This window comes from Larus michahellis, chromosome 6 (assembly GCF_964199755.1).
Source record: "Larus michahellis chromosome 6, bLarMic1.1, whole genome shotgun sequence".
Classification (NCBI taxonomy): Eukaryota; Metazoa; Chordata; class Aves; order Charadriiformes; family Laridae; genus Larus; species Larus michahellis.
This window is the reverse complement of record NC_133901.1, coordinates 45,446,302-45,461,225: the sequence shown is the minus strand read 5'-3', so window position 1 is coordinate 45,461,225 and position 14,924 is coordinate 45,446,302. Positions and strand designations below refer to the sequence as shown.

Here is a 14,924-nt window from a genome sequence, read left to right as displayed (position 1 = left end):
TTTCCTTTGGGCTTTTTGACAAAATTAGGAGTTAAGAAATTGTAGGGGATCTCATTGACAACAGATTTCAATTAATCTTTGTTACTTTTGCAGTGTGTAGTGTTACTTTGTACCGTGTTTTTAGAAATGTGATTTGGCAGGCCACAGCCAGGTGTGCATATAAATAGTCAATGTGCACCCATGCACTTGCTCTTGGACTGGGCAAGTAAATTGAGACATCCAAAACTTTAAGACCAATTTTCTAAAATATGGTATCTCTACTATTATCTACCAAATCCTGCTGCTTGCAGTCTCTGAAACACACTTGTAGTGTGTTTTAGGGTATCTTTAGAACTCCAAAAAAGTTATGGGGTTTATCTCCCTAATCACGATAAAATGTGCTATTAATGAAAAATGTTTCCATTCCTTTAGTACTTGGTGTGCCCTGTGATATAAATTTAGCACCAAAACCCTCTAAATAGCAGAAGGGGGGGAAAAGGACTGTTTTTTTTTTTTTAACAGAATAAATAAAATTAACTAGAATCACAGTGTTCTGCGAGTGAGTGAACAGTTTAATAGACTAAGCATGTATCTATTAAACATCTAACTCTGTCCTGAGCTTGCGGAATAAGCTAATGAAAGAACAGAGTGGAAATGTGGTACAGCAAAGGGATTTAAAATGCTCATTCTGATCTGAAGTTCTTATTAGCACCGGGGTTCATGTATTAAATTAGGAATAGCATTAATTGTGTACAATCAAAACTGGAGTTAATCCGTAGTCTTTGCCTTGTCTACTGTTTATGGATAGAGGAAGACAGGATGAGAAGGGTTAACTGGATGGACAGTTTGGGTCAGGTGCTTGGTTAGTGTTTCCACTGATACCTACAGAAGATGGACAGCTGCGGCCACCTAACAATAGGGCTCTTGGTGACTTCAAGCAGGTGGCCAGGGCAGTGACAGGACACTGACAGCATGGCCTCCCTTCTTGATGGCGTGGTTGCAAACATCCCACACAAATGTAGTTGGGAAAATTAAAGGCTTCTGTTTGGTATTTTGTTTATGTGTCTCCAGAATTTCAGAGTTCATTTTTACGTTTACAATGACAAAAAAATTGAAGTTATTAATTTTGAAAAGAAATTCAATGTAGCTCCTATGCCTACATCTGGAAACAGTTGATGATGTTGTGTCAGCTTTGGAGAAGCTTTATAAAAATCTATGGTACTGTATGTGGTGTGTTATAGGCACTAAAATTTGGATGAAGAGCTAACTTGATTCACAAGAGGACTTGGTTGTGTTATGGGACAGTATATCAGATCTTTTATTCTTATGCATGTGAGAACAAGCCCTAAACTGATAGACTTCCCATTCAGAATGAAAGCATAAGAAAGAGTAGTATTGGGTTGTGAGATATTTTAGGGGGGGGTGGGGAGGGGCTGGGACTGTGGTTATTTTTATGTTTTAAACCATGCCTGGCTATCCTCTGTTGTGTTTGGTCTTTTTTTTTTTTTTTTTTTGTAGACAGCTTCTGTGTTCATCAGTGTCATCCCTGAACTTAAAACTGTGAGTCTGGATTATCTGGGAAAGGAATTTAGCTGTTGGGTGTGTCAGCTGTGACTGGGTTGTGTGAAAATTTTTGTTCTGGATATGTGAAGTAGCCCTCACTTCTGCCCTATTTTGCATTTGAGAGAGATGGGGAATAAAAAAAAATTACGGACTTTGATACTTTCATCCCTTCCCCACATTCTTGTTTTGGGAGTTTAGAAGCCTGTCTGAAAGTTGCCTGTACTTGTAAGTAGCAGGGAACCACAACTTAAACCACACTGTTCTGCCAGTGACCTTCACTCCGATAAGCTGTAACACATTCTTTTAAGGAAAGATATAATTTTGCTTCTCGTACTAATTCTAGCGTTGGTCTCCTTGGTGGAAGTTTGTGTGATATGGGACAGCGTTTATCCAGAGTGACTCTGAGAAAGGCCCACTCAGACTATCATTTCCCTATTGTTATACTGCCAGAAAAGTGTAACCCAGATGACCTGTGCTTTTGTCTGTTTTTTTTGATAACGTTTTATATGATGTTCAAAAAAAGTGCCAAACTGGCAAGATGCAGGAAGATACATGGCCATAAAAGTGCATACTTCCTATTTTAGGCTTGCTGATGTCCCTCTGTAATCAGTAATATCTGTACTGGACACATGCAATGCTTTTCCAAACAACATTGGACTACTAGGTTTTAGAAACAAATTATTATTACTTCTGGAACCCATCTGCAGGTATTTTTATAACATTTTTTTAAAGTCACTTAACTTGGAACTAGGTTCAGTACTTTGGAAAACAAAATTGTTCCATTATGATCAATCAAGATATGCTGGTTTACACTGTATTGGTATCTAATTATGGGGGGGTTTTGGTACTTCTATTGCTTATGCTGGCATATACAAGGAGTAGCTGCAATTAAGAACCAAATTAAAAATTATAGCATAGCGTCTGACAGCAGCATTGACACCCATCTCCTTGCCCCTCTGCTAATAGCCACTCTTTATCCAATAAAGAAAATTCAGGCTGAACTAAGCCATACGGTAGGTCTTGGGGGTTAGGAACACAGTTGTTTTGGATAGGAAGTATTTCATACTAATGTCATGCCTTATCTAGATCAAGGATTTCTGTGATTTGTTGCACCTGTACTACTACTGCTCTGGCAGGGGTGTTGGACTAGATGATCTCCAGAGGTCCCTTCCAACCCTATGATTCTATGACACTATACGCATATAGGCTAAATGTTATAACAGTGTAAAAACCCACACTCTCTCATAAGCAGTCCCCTAATCACGAAGATGATGGTTTGGAGAAGGAAATTTACCTATGAAGCTAGCTGGTTTGCAAAGAACGATTCAAAAATGCTTTCATAAACCATGAGATTGAAAGTTAAACTCCATTTATGCTACAAAAGGGTCAGGTATTTGGGAGGAGAGGGAAAAAATAAAATCCTTTCTGTGCTTGAAACAACGTAAGCTAACACAAAAGGGGCTTGTGCTTTACAATAGAATAAGAAGCCAGATTCCTTTAGTGCCTAAAGTTGTTGCTAAGAGATGAGCTGAATTATATTTAAAAAAAAAAAAGACAAGCACGAGCACACAAGACTAAAGAAGGAATTGTTACTCTCTGACCCAAGAATGCACTGATGTCTTTGGCGGGGTGGGGGGGAGCAGAAAAATATTTTCTTTGTGCACTCACTGCTCATTCTGGAACTTCTTGTTTGTGAAATATTTTCTTGAAACGTTTTCTTGCTTGGGCACAAGGGTTGCAGACTGGTACATTCCATTCCTAACCTCCCTAACTCCTCTGTCTCATGAGTATACATTTTTCTATGTGCTGAACAAGTCCCTGTACACAAACAAGCCTCAAAAGAGCAATACACAAATGTAGGCCCTTATCTTTCCCATCCTCCCTTGCCTGCTTCATGTTCTGCCAACATGGCAAATACATTTTTGTTTGGCCTCTGTAGCCAGCACAGAAAGATACTCTATGTTTGCTTTTTCCCCCACCCCCTTTTTTTTTTCTGTCTGGGTTACTGTGATCTTTAGCTTAACGTCCACGCAGGCAAGAATGCCTTCCAAGCATTGTGCTTGGATGTACTAATCCAAACATTTGGATGTGTACTGCAATTTACAGCTATGTCACTCTGAAACTAAGGTAATCTCTGCTAATGTTACCAATAGCTTCTCTTAGTGGGAATTAATTGGTGATGCCTTTCTGCCTTAGTGTGTGTAGTTGAAGACATGAGACTGAGAGGTGTCTGTAACTTTCTCTTGAACATACAGTGTTGGCTACTCTTCTGACAGGATATCAGTGTAAATGGCTATCACTCTAACCCTCTGTGGCAACTTCCCTAAAAATAAAAATAAGTGTGAAATTAAGTATAAATACATAACTGAACGGAAATAGAAAACTTGGATTCGAAGATCACTCAAATACAGCTCCTCCTTTATGTTGTTCAAAGCTTATTTATCTACTCATTTTATAATTAATCCTTTCAGCTAAATTGGGTGATCTGATTTAACTAAAAGAACGTGTCCTACTGTAGAGATTAATTTGGTTTAATGCTGTTTTCCATCTCTCTTTCCCTGGAGTTCCCTTGATTGCTTCTGTTGTATCTCTCTCAGCTGTCAGCTTGCTGTCTATTTAAACTGCAGTCTCCCACGGCGGGGTCCGTGACTGCTTGGTTTGCAACGCTCCCTTACAAGGGGGTATGGGATAGCACCATGGAAACTAGCAGCATTCCAAAATAAGTTGTATACCCCTTAAGTAATGCTCGCTTTATAGAACCATTTTCAGGGTAGCTGAGTTGTAACTAGATCTTATAACCAGAACTATAACAGATCTTAAAAGTAATGATAAGGGATGTGTGTTAGCAGCTACTTAAAAAAACTTAGCTATAATCCAGAAATCCAAGCGGCAAGTAACTGTATACTAGTATCACACAAAAAACAAGGAACTGACTCCTTGGAAGGCTTAACTACATCAGCCTAAAGCTATTCCACTGGTATACCATACCACCTTTACCTGCTGCTTTCTTCTGCATCTGTTCTACAATATGTATTTGGGAGCAGGGAACAGAGATTTAATGTCTAACAGTGGCCCATCCCTCTGTGCCTTATAAAGGACTTGGTACTAAATCATTATCTGTCAAAGGTAGTGCAATTATACGTTAGCTATATTAAAATGTAAGATCTAGGATTACTTTTGAACTAGAATATTAAAAAAATCCTGGTTTTGCTCTTTTAAAATCTTCTGGCAATTTTCCTGCTTATACCCACTGAACTCTCATATGGGGTGTCCCTTTTTTGTGCATGGCGATTGTGAAGATGGGTGCTTGGAAGTGATGTGAAACCACAGTTAAAAGTTCTACATGAATTAGACTGAGAAACACACAAGAAGATATAGCATGGCCCATTACCACATGCATTAAGTTCAACATACAAGTTAATAGTGACTGCAATTTCCCACCCCCTTGTTAGTCTTTACAAAGAGCTGGGATGCTTCTGCCATAGCTGCCACTTTTTCAGAGCTCAAATGGAATATATGCTATATAGCCTCTCTGATCTTTGGCAATTTGTTTAAATAACATCTTTCATTACTGGGTACAAGGGGTCATTTTAAGTGATAAAATGATCTCTTAATAATATCCTAGGTTCAGAATCTTATTGCATGCCCTGGAGTTATAAATCGTATTTACTTCAGGGGACTGCACTGAGGATGTTTAATCACTTGCAAATCGTTTTCAGGCTCAGGAACATACATTATTACAGTGCTGGCCCATTACGATGTCTTGAGAAAGAGAGCATTTTAATTAAAATCTATTTTTGTGGTGTTTTTTTTTTTTTCCAATGGCCTAACTAGGAGATGCATGGAAAATTAAGGGGGGAAAAAACCCAACAACCTAGAGTTGGTTTTAGGTCTCTTGCCCTAGGTAGGAGCCAGTTAGTAGTTAATCTTGGCTGCATTAGAGCTAAAGCAGCTTAGAGGGATTGAAAAATCTGTGGCTAATGCCGCTTTTAATTGGTTCTTAAGGCACCCACTTGGGTTCAACATGGCTTTATCTTTCTAAAAAGTGCTCTCATTTAAAAACAAAAGGACGGTATCCCCATTGAGCAATATCTTTAGTGAATGAGTATGCCAAGTAAAATAAATGCATCTTTAGCCTACATCTTAATCTTGAATCAGACAGAGGTAGAATTTCTTGAGGGAACGCCAATCCAGATACTAATGCAGTAAAACCATGGGGGGCGGGGGGGGAAACCATCAGTGCCTACTTACATCTGGATAATAGTCCATGGTGGGTACCAGGCGCTCTATCAAGGCCTCCAGTGATCCAGAAACAAGGTTCCCATCCTGATAAACAGGGTCCACGCATCTTTCTCCCATATCTGGCTGCACTTGTCCACTACAACTGGAACCAAGCATGCTGGAAAATATTGGCGTCTGGGGCATAGTTTCCTGCAGAAGCAGTAAAAAAAAAAAAAAAGGTTAAACTTTCTTCCAGGATGTCTTATGTGTGGTTTTAAAGAGGCATACACTAAATGCAATTATGTATTTTCTTGAAAGCAGCCTGGGCATTAGAGCTCAAGTTCTGAACAAGCACTTGCACATCTGTAAGCTGGCTTTGGGGTTTAAAGTGCACTTTAAACTATGTCACTAAGGCTGCAGATGTAGAAGCTGTAAGAATTTTCTTCACTGTACTTGATTTTTCCTTTCTCCCCGGTTTTCCCCTGGCTCTTTATGCATGAAACTACACAGGGATGAAAATGTAAAATGCTTTCTGAATTTCAAAGATACTGAAGCAGCACCTTACTGAGCAAACAAACAAAAAATACTGTGCCTTAATGTCACTCTTTTTACTCTTTTTGGAGTCAGATCTTTGGCCAAAATACTTGACTTGTGATGATAAATCCTTCACCATCTCTCTAGCTAGATGTAACCCAGGTCTTGACAGAAATGCATCTTCTCCTGCACGTGAATTTCACTGGAAACAGTGGGGGACGTACTGTCTGAACAAAATTGCCTTTTTTTTTTTTTTTGGTACATGAAACCATGAACTGGGTGGAACTGAAATGCTGTGACATGAACTGTTATATACAACTCTAATAACAGTCTCTTTGGAGACTTTTGCTTAAGAAACAAACCTGCTGTCGCAACACAAAAACCACAGGAAGGTTTGGGGTTTCCACCTCCCTCCCCTTGGCCACAAGCTATATCAATATAGTGTAGTTACCAACTGTGAGTAAACTGTGGGGGTTTTTGTTTGTTTGTTTTAAACTGGGCTACTGCTTAAATATATGCAGAAAGCTAAACAAAACATCCTGCCACTGTATGTAAAGGTTGAAAATACTGTTCAGCATCGGTATCAAAACAGGTCCCCCTGGCTGCCGAAATAGTTAAGACTGTTCAGAGGTAAAGTGAAAAGAAGGCAGTGTTAACTCTTTAGCTGCTGTTTCACCCTCTATGAAACAAACACGATAATGTCATGCTCTGAAAAGCACTTGGTTAGATAAAAGGGATTAGGCCATTACCAGTACCTTCAAACTGACAGCTGTTTCTAACCGCACTCATGTCATAAGGACGTAAGTCCTCTCTGTAGCAATTTTTCAAAAATTAGTTTAAGAACTGAAAACCTTAAATGCTATAAGGGGGATTTAATTTATTTTTTTTTTTTAGGTAGCACTTGAAAAAAAATTGCACAGCATAACTGTACTTTGTGCCTTGCAATAAAAGAATACCTTCTTCCTCTCAAACTCTGATTCAAAGTGATTATTTATGTTTACAACCTGGGATACAAAACACTTTTTCTGTTTTTAAGCTCCGATGAATGCTGGGTGCGTTCATAAGGAAAAAAATACCAGTATTAATTATACTTGTTCATCAAGGTGACAAATTTACTTATATATCAGGCTGATAACTGGAACATTTTTGTGGCTTTAACCAGAAGACGTTTATGAATTCATATGTGATACAGATATTAGGGAAGTGTAATTCCCGGTAAGTTAAAATATAGCAGCTGTTTTAATAGTGACTAGGGAGACAACTTTGAGCGGAGCTCAGTTTCAGAACTTCAGGATACAGAGTCAAATAAAACAGAAAATGCAGGACTTAATGGTGTATCAAAAGAAATGAAAAATGACGATTCTGCACAAACAGGCATTAAGGTTACTCGGTATTTCACAGATTTATCTGTTAGGCCTCAGTTTTGCAGTGCAGGACAATCTGACACATCACTGGAGCATACGATGAAGCAGCCAGCTTTGCTATGCAGGCTATCTAACTCGCCACTCATTTGGGGTTTTTTTCCCTTTTAAGGACCATAGCAATAGCGCTGAAAGCTACTTCTCAGGCTGTACAGGCTCTGATGGGCGCTGCTGGCTAATAACACGAAGTTGTACAGGGTAAGGGAAGCTAACCACCACTGAAAAGGTGCTTTAGGAGGAAACAGCCCGTTTCTGCCGCCAAGTGTTTTTAACTCCTTTTAAGCATAGTTGCATCAGTTCTGTTTTTAAAGACCCTGTAACGACCCCCGCCGGATTGCCAAGGCGCCCAGCCTTTCCTTGGGGGGGAAAAGCCCTTCCCAGCGCTGCCGGCTCCAGCCTCCCCGGAACGGCCGAGGGCCCCGATCCCGCGCCGACGGGCAGGCAGACCCCCCGGGAGGGCCGTTAGTACCTCTCCCAACCGCCACGGCGCGCTCGGCCCCTCTCATCCACGCGTTCCTGGGAAACTCGCGGTGCTCTCCGCACGCACCACAAGACCCCCGGCTCCGCGGGGGTGGGCGGCGGCGGGCAGTGCCTCAGCCAGCACCTGCACCCCTCCCGCCGGCGGCGGTCAGCCGGCCCCGGGCATCCCCCGGCCGCGGGGGAATTTCTGAGGCAAATCCACCCCTCCCTTTGACCGTGGTGGGGTTCCCCCACCGCCCCCCCCACGCCGGTACTATCAAGCCGCCACACCGGGGCTATTCCCCGCTGCGAACCGTGTCTTCCCCACCCGCCCGGTGTCCGCACGCGGCAGGTGGGGGTCCCGACGGCAGCGCCCGGCCGTCCGCACTTACCCTCATTTTCCTGGGCGACGTGTACATACGCGTGGGCAGCGCCGGCGGCCCCGCGGCTGTGACAGCTCTGCCCGCCGGCAGCAGAGCCGCCGCGGCGCGGCCCGCCCCGGCCCCGCTCCCGCCGCCCGTGACGTCAGGGCCCCGCGCGGCGCGCCCGTTGGCTGAGCGTGAGCGTGGCCGGTTCAAACGCAGCCGAGCCAACGGCGCGGGGGCGTGGGGGGTGCGTGCCTGTGGGGGCGGCCGGGCCGGTGGCCCGCGGGGGGGAACGTGTCGCCTCTTCCCTCTCCGGGGGGATCGGGCTCACCTTGGTCTGACAGCCGGTGCTTGTCCCGAAGGTACTTTTTTTTTTTTTTTTTTTTTAAACATTTGATCTTTATAGATTATTTGGTTTTGGTTGGTTTTTGGAAAAAAACCCCACCCCGTTCTTAAGGGAGCAGGCCGCTCGTTTTGCACACCCCACGCGCTGTGCGGGTCGCTGAAGGCTGCTTACCCGCGGCTGTGGGGAAGCCGCCCCGAGGCGGCCCGGGGTGCCCCGTACCCCCCCCGCTCCTCGGGGGAGGCGGCTTGAGGGCCTGGGGCTCCCGTTCTCCCCCCGTAAGGCTGTTTACGCCGGCACGGGTGGCAGCGCCCGCCGTAATGAGCACACCACCGAGGGATGCCGCCCAGCCCTCCCTGCTAATAGTTGTTTTTATTCTCTCTTCTGCTGGAGCTGTTTCTCTTTCTACGTTGCCAGGACCAGTCATCTGATAGTCCTGGGCTGGTCACGGACTGCAGGGCTGGCGCTGGACCAAGCCCTGCAGTTTCACAAGCAGGCTGGGTGTGTATCTAGAATCTCATCTCCCATAGAAACGCTCGGTCGTGGGTACATCCAGCCACCCTACAAACTCAGGAACGACTGAGGGTTGTCATTTTCGCAGTCTTCCCCCATAGAAACGTATGTGGTAGTCTAGTGGAAGGTGTCCCTGCACATGTCAGGGGGGTTGGAGGTAGATGATCTTGAAGATCCCTTCAAATGGAAACCGTTCTATGATTCTATATTTTTTCCCCATTCTGTTTTTCATCGTACTTGAATTGGTATGTTTCAGTATTTGCCCCGTTGTCTCTAGGCATTCATTAATTTTTTTTTTTTATTATTAAGCTTCTGATTTACTGGCTGTGTTTCAATATGTAGCAGAAGGCTTCAGTGGTTTCCATGGTGATTAATGTGGGAAAAGCCTTTTTGGAAGTAAGCATGCCAGTCTAGGTAGGTGGGCAGGGTAAACGAATTTGGGAACATGCACATACTTGGGAGTATAAGGAATATATATTCACGTTTTCTCACCATTTGAGGACAAGCACTGTCATCCATCCTAAACACGCAATAATTATAAAGAGACTTGTAGTTACTCATCATCTTTACAGCTTGCCTACTAAATTCCTTTTTGGCTTCCAAATCTTAACAGGTCTACTATAGAGCTTATTTCCCGTAATAAAATGAGCTTTTTCTCTTAAATGACAACTTGAAAAGTCAGTCCTCTTTCTCCCTGCCAAGTCTGCTTTGCTGTTTGTCTCACTCCCATATCTTGGCTGTACTCCACAACCTTTAGAGCATGCAGGTGTTGTAGCAGATCTGGTACCTGTTTACTCAGAGGTTTTCCTCAGTTACAGCAAACTGCCTGCCTGGGACACCAAGGAAGTCCCAGGCGGCATGAGCTTTGAATCCAGCGGTCCGACCCGCTGCACTAACGTTAGGATGTTAGTGTGTAATACTAGAGGGGGGTGAGGAACAAGTTTTGTCAAGTCTTATTTAAACATCTTTAAGGTATTTGTAAAAGGTTATCGAAAGCATAGGAGGTAGGAATGCATAGGCTAACACTATAATAAATATGATAATATTTCTTTCTGAAGGCAATGAACACCTTTTAATAACTCATCTAATATTTACAGCTAAGAACAACACCAGCAAATCTGCAAATAAGTACACATGAAAAACAAGTATCGGATCTCAGTCTGTTTCTGTGCTAATCTGTTTTCCCACCTTACTCAAACGTTTGCTGAGGCTTGTAGAAGTATACGTCCATTAATCTTAGCAAAGCATACATACTTAATTGAGCTCTAGTCACAGATTCAATCTGTTGTAAAAACAATCCCTCATCTTTTTGTTTGTTTGTGTTTTGTGGTTTTTTCTGACATCAGAAATTAGATCTAGCCTGTTATTGGAACTAAGAAATGTAGGAATTTAGGAATGTTCTAATAGAATGAAGGTAAACTATACTAGCTAGGCATGCTCTCTCTTCTCTGAGAGTCATGTATCTGTATTCTGTTCTATAGGCAAAGGCCTGTTATACAACCTCACAATAGGCACTGTGAAGAGCACCTAAGGTTTCTACCAAGGTTTGGAATAGCTGATGGACTGTACTTCTTCCCCAGAGTACAGATTGTATAGGAGCTGATTCTTGCTATAGTTTGATAAAATCCAAAGTAATATATGTAGAGACAAATGGCTGAGACTTATCCTGTTCCCTACAGTTCCTTATATTGTGCTTGTTGGCACCATATCAAAGTGTTTTTCCGTATTCCTCTGTTCTGCATTCAAGCAGATTCCCTTTAGATTTTTTTTATGTATACATAAAGGGGTATGTGTACATACGTGTATATTTCTTGTTTATATACATACCTCTGTATGTGTATATAAACGTTGGAGTGTGTATTAGAGAATGCAAGTTCAGGGAAATATATTTTTTTTTTCCTTTTCTAGCATACACTGTATTGCGTAGTTTTACAATGTTGTTGGAAACGTTTTTATAAATCAGAGAAGTTGAAGACCTAAATTCAGCTTGTATAGCATGTAACAGATGAATCATATTATCCTTTTATTTCTATTTCTCTATCTGTAAAGTGTGGATCATGACCTTTAGCTATCTATATGCCGAATGTTGAAATCTGTCGATACAGAAACTCTCTAAGGTCTAATTGTTTTTGCAGTTATGTAAGTTCTCTTCCTTCTCAAATTGCTTGCATTTTGAAGACGTTTTCATTAGGCATTGCCTCATGTTACTGGTGGGTGGACCCTAGAGCAGGTTTAATCATCAGAGCCTGTACTTGTTCTGCAGATTACTTTTGAGGCAACGCTGCTGTGGTTCAATCCAGCTGGTCAGAGGAGTATCTCACTGCAGAGTGAGTCAGCAGCAGTCACTCCATGACTGCCTCAACCTTGAAGGTTGCTTCAGCCCCTCTTACACTGGCTAACATCAGTATAACACGTTCTATTCTTTTACGATCAATAAACTGGACTGGCATTTGCAGTATTTGGATTCTATTCTTGCTTGTGCCTACAGACTTGCTGGACAAATTGTTTAATCTCGTTGTGCTTCAGTATTCATCTGTGAGATGAAGGATGTTTTCACACGGTTGTGCTTACTTTTTTTGTGCTTATATTTGGACAGTAAGTTTTTGCTTTACGGCATTTGGATACAATTTCCTAGTAGAGTTACATCTCCTCTTAAGTGGAAAGTTGCTGGTCAAAAACTTGGTAAAACTGAGGAATACTAGCAAAGAAAAATGGGTGAAAGTGAAGGAGAAATCAACTTCAGAGTGAAGATTATAAAGTTAGATGTGAGAGTCAAGGAAGAAGGAATGAGGTTTTTCTGCTGGTCTCAGAAAACAGCGTTTTGGAAACAACTTACTCAAATGTGTCTGTGTGTATGTTTAAAACATAACTGTACTTAAGAAAAGCGAGTAATTATAAATGTCATTAATGCTGATCTGAGGCTGTAGCCTTACATGTAAAGGGACTGTCTTAGAAATGACGTCTTTGGAGCTTTCATTGTCAAGCTACTCAAGTCACTTCTTGGTCACCTTCCACGCAGATCTGGTGATTATTAACATTTGGTTTCATTTAACATAGTATGTCAACATGATTTAAAGCCCCAGCATCTGCAGTGAAGGAAGCAAAGAGGGACAAAACCAGAGGAACCGGCATGGAAAGTGGACATAATTGTGTATGGTATGCTTCATAGTGTTGATTAAATAACAAAATGGGATCAAGTCTTCATCTATCCATTCCCACCTTTTTATGTACACAGTAGGATGACTACAGCACATCGCTTTGGTCTTTGAAGCACAACTGGGTTTAGTGCACAGCCTTGTTTCTTACTCTGAGGTTGAGTCTGAGCTGTTACTCAGAGACCTACAGGCCTTGAAAGTGTCCATGGTATAGAAGGTCACTGTATTTGCATATTATATTATATTCTGTTCCAGTAGTTTATTATATCTACAGAGCAGTATGATTACAGAAACTATTTTGTATGCCCGTCACCTTTACTAGTATAGTTATAGCAGTATATTCTGGTGCTTGTATTTTGTAAGGCTCTGAGGCATATAGCCTAATATTTGGAACATGAAAAAGATTGGTGAATTTAAAATGTGCATTATGTTCATGGTTTTTATTGATTGATGGCCTTGGTTATAGACTGAACCATTTTGTCTGGACCTGAAATAAGGAATTTGTCCAGGAAAAGCCATTAAACTCCACAAGCAGTAACAGCAGTGGCCTCACATGGGTCTCTTGCATGGATGCAAGGTAGCATGGACCATTTGTAAGAATTTATAATTTAAGGAGTAGAATGTAGTTAGAGCTTCAAAGCCCCAGGCAAGTGTCTTTAGGGAATGTTAGGGTTTTGGTTTTATTTGTAGGGCTGCACAGATATTCAAGATTTCTTTGTTGCATACAAATCTTAAGATACGAAAGCTGTTCTCAAACCACTTTTAGATGAATTTGAAGATTTCTGAATTTCAGAGATTCATGCTGCAGAATAACTTGATGGCATATTAATAACTTGGCAGCAGATGGGAGTGGGAGAAAAGAGTTTTAAATCGTGATTCTGAACTGAGTAAAGCTTTTTAAGCTTGAGACTTGAATTTAGGTTAAACGCTCTCACCATTAGTCTGTGGTTATTACTGACCATGCCTTTGTCTCTCTCTCTGACCTGGGACACAATGAATCCTTCCACATAATAGTTTTGTCAGAGCCAATAAATGTTGTGGTTTGAAAATGGCATTTTCCATTTTTAAAATGTTTTGCTGAAGAGGTCTTGACCAGCCCTACCCCTGAGATATCCAGCAATTTTCAGATCAAACCAAGCTGAAAATATAAGAACAACTTAAGATGTGGTTCATCGCTATGTCTATTTTCAGTTCTACCTGAAAGGGAAAACTAATTGTGAAAATTCAGTTACGTATCTGTGGAGCAAACTATGTTTTCACTGGCATAAGGTCAGCCCTGTGACACCATTGAGAGTAAACTGCTGAGCAGTGTGGAACTGTTTTTTCACTGATGCTCAGTACTGTAGCTCCCCCTTGGATTGAAAGGAAAGCTCTTCCCCAGGATTTAGAGAAGACATGGTGCTAATCCCCGTTTTTTTGTGCCTCTGCCAAAATAGGAGATGTAACATAATCTGATACAAATTGCCTATGATACTGGTGTGTGGCTGTTAATTAGTGACTGAGATTTTAATGGTTATTTTGGCACAGCTGCCTGAAGAAGTTCACTAGTAGTCAGTTTGGTTCTTGATTTTCATAGATGCTCCAGTCATAGAATTCCGTAGTTTTTAGGAATTATCTTGCCTGCTAATTGAGATTTACGGTACATCCAGTTGTGAAACAACACTGTAATAGATCATGGATGTCCTTATTATATTCTTGATTGCTGTGGATGAATCAGCTTTCATGTAAAAAAAACCAAACAAAAACTCAAAGGCACATAAAAAGGAGTGATACTTCTCCATTGAATTAATGATGTAGCAAGAGAAACATCTTGCAGGGGTCTGAGGACCTCAGGTCATTTAAATGCATAGGAGAGCTAGTCAGGGAGTGAATGAAAGGAAAAGATCTCAGAAAAAGATAGTTGGCTTAGCCTGCTCTGCTTAAAGGCACTGCCTCAACTTGTCATGTGTAAATGATAATTTAGGCAATCAGGGTGTAGTTAAACAGCTGCTTCTACTATAGTTGTAGATTTGTTCCATTCTTATTCACGTTTTCTGGAGGTGATGGAGTCTGCTCACTGTTTCTCATGTCTTATTTTCCAAGACAGACCAGAAAAAGCATAAAAAAGCTGGTTTTAATGTTTGCGATTTGGTCTGATTTTGACTATAACGTGAAAGAACAGAGGTATGTTAATGTAATATGCACTCTTTTTATTAATTTTATTTGAGGTCTTTTTAAACTGAATATTTAAAGGCAACTGATATTCTATTTTAAATTGGGTTAAAGCTTGGGTTCAAGATGAAGGAGTTCGGGTCTTATCCTAGCTAGCGTGTCCTTCACTTGCATATTCATGCTCTCTTTGACACAAGCTATTCCAAGAATGTGCCACCCT

General features: G+C 41.5%; 1 protein-coding gene across 5 annotated transcripts in view; it reads right to left on the bottom strand.

The window, feature by feature from the left end:
* Window positions 1–14,924, bottom strand: part of RASGEF1A (RasGEF domain family member 1A) — a 171,158-nt gene that overhangs the window by 19,208 nt on the left and 137,026 nt on the right. For 3 of the 5 annotated variants that reach the window (XM_074590105.1, XM_074590108.1, XM_074590107.1), the window contains one exon: window positions 5,794–5,973. In XM_074590105.1, coding sequence (XP_074446206.1) covers window positions 5,794–5,973 — 180 coding nt within the window. Of the gene's footprint in view, window positions 1–5,793; window positions 5,974–8,569; window positions 8,725–14,924 lie in introns of those variants that run through there. The other 2 variants (XM_074590106.1, XM_074590109.1) reach the window with 1 other exon arrangement.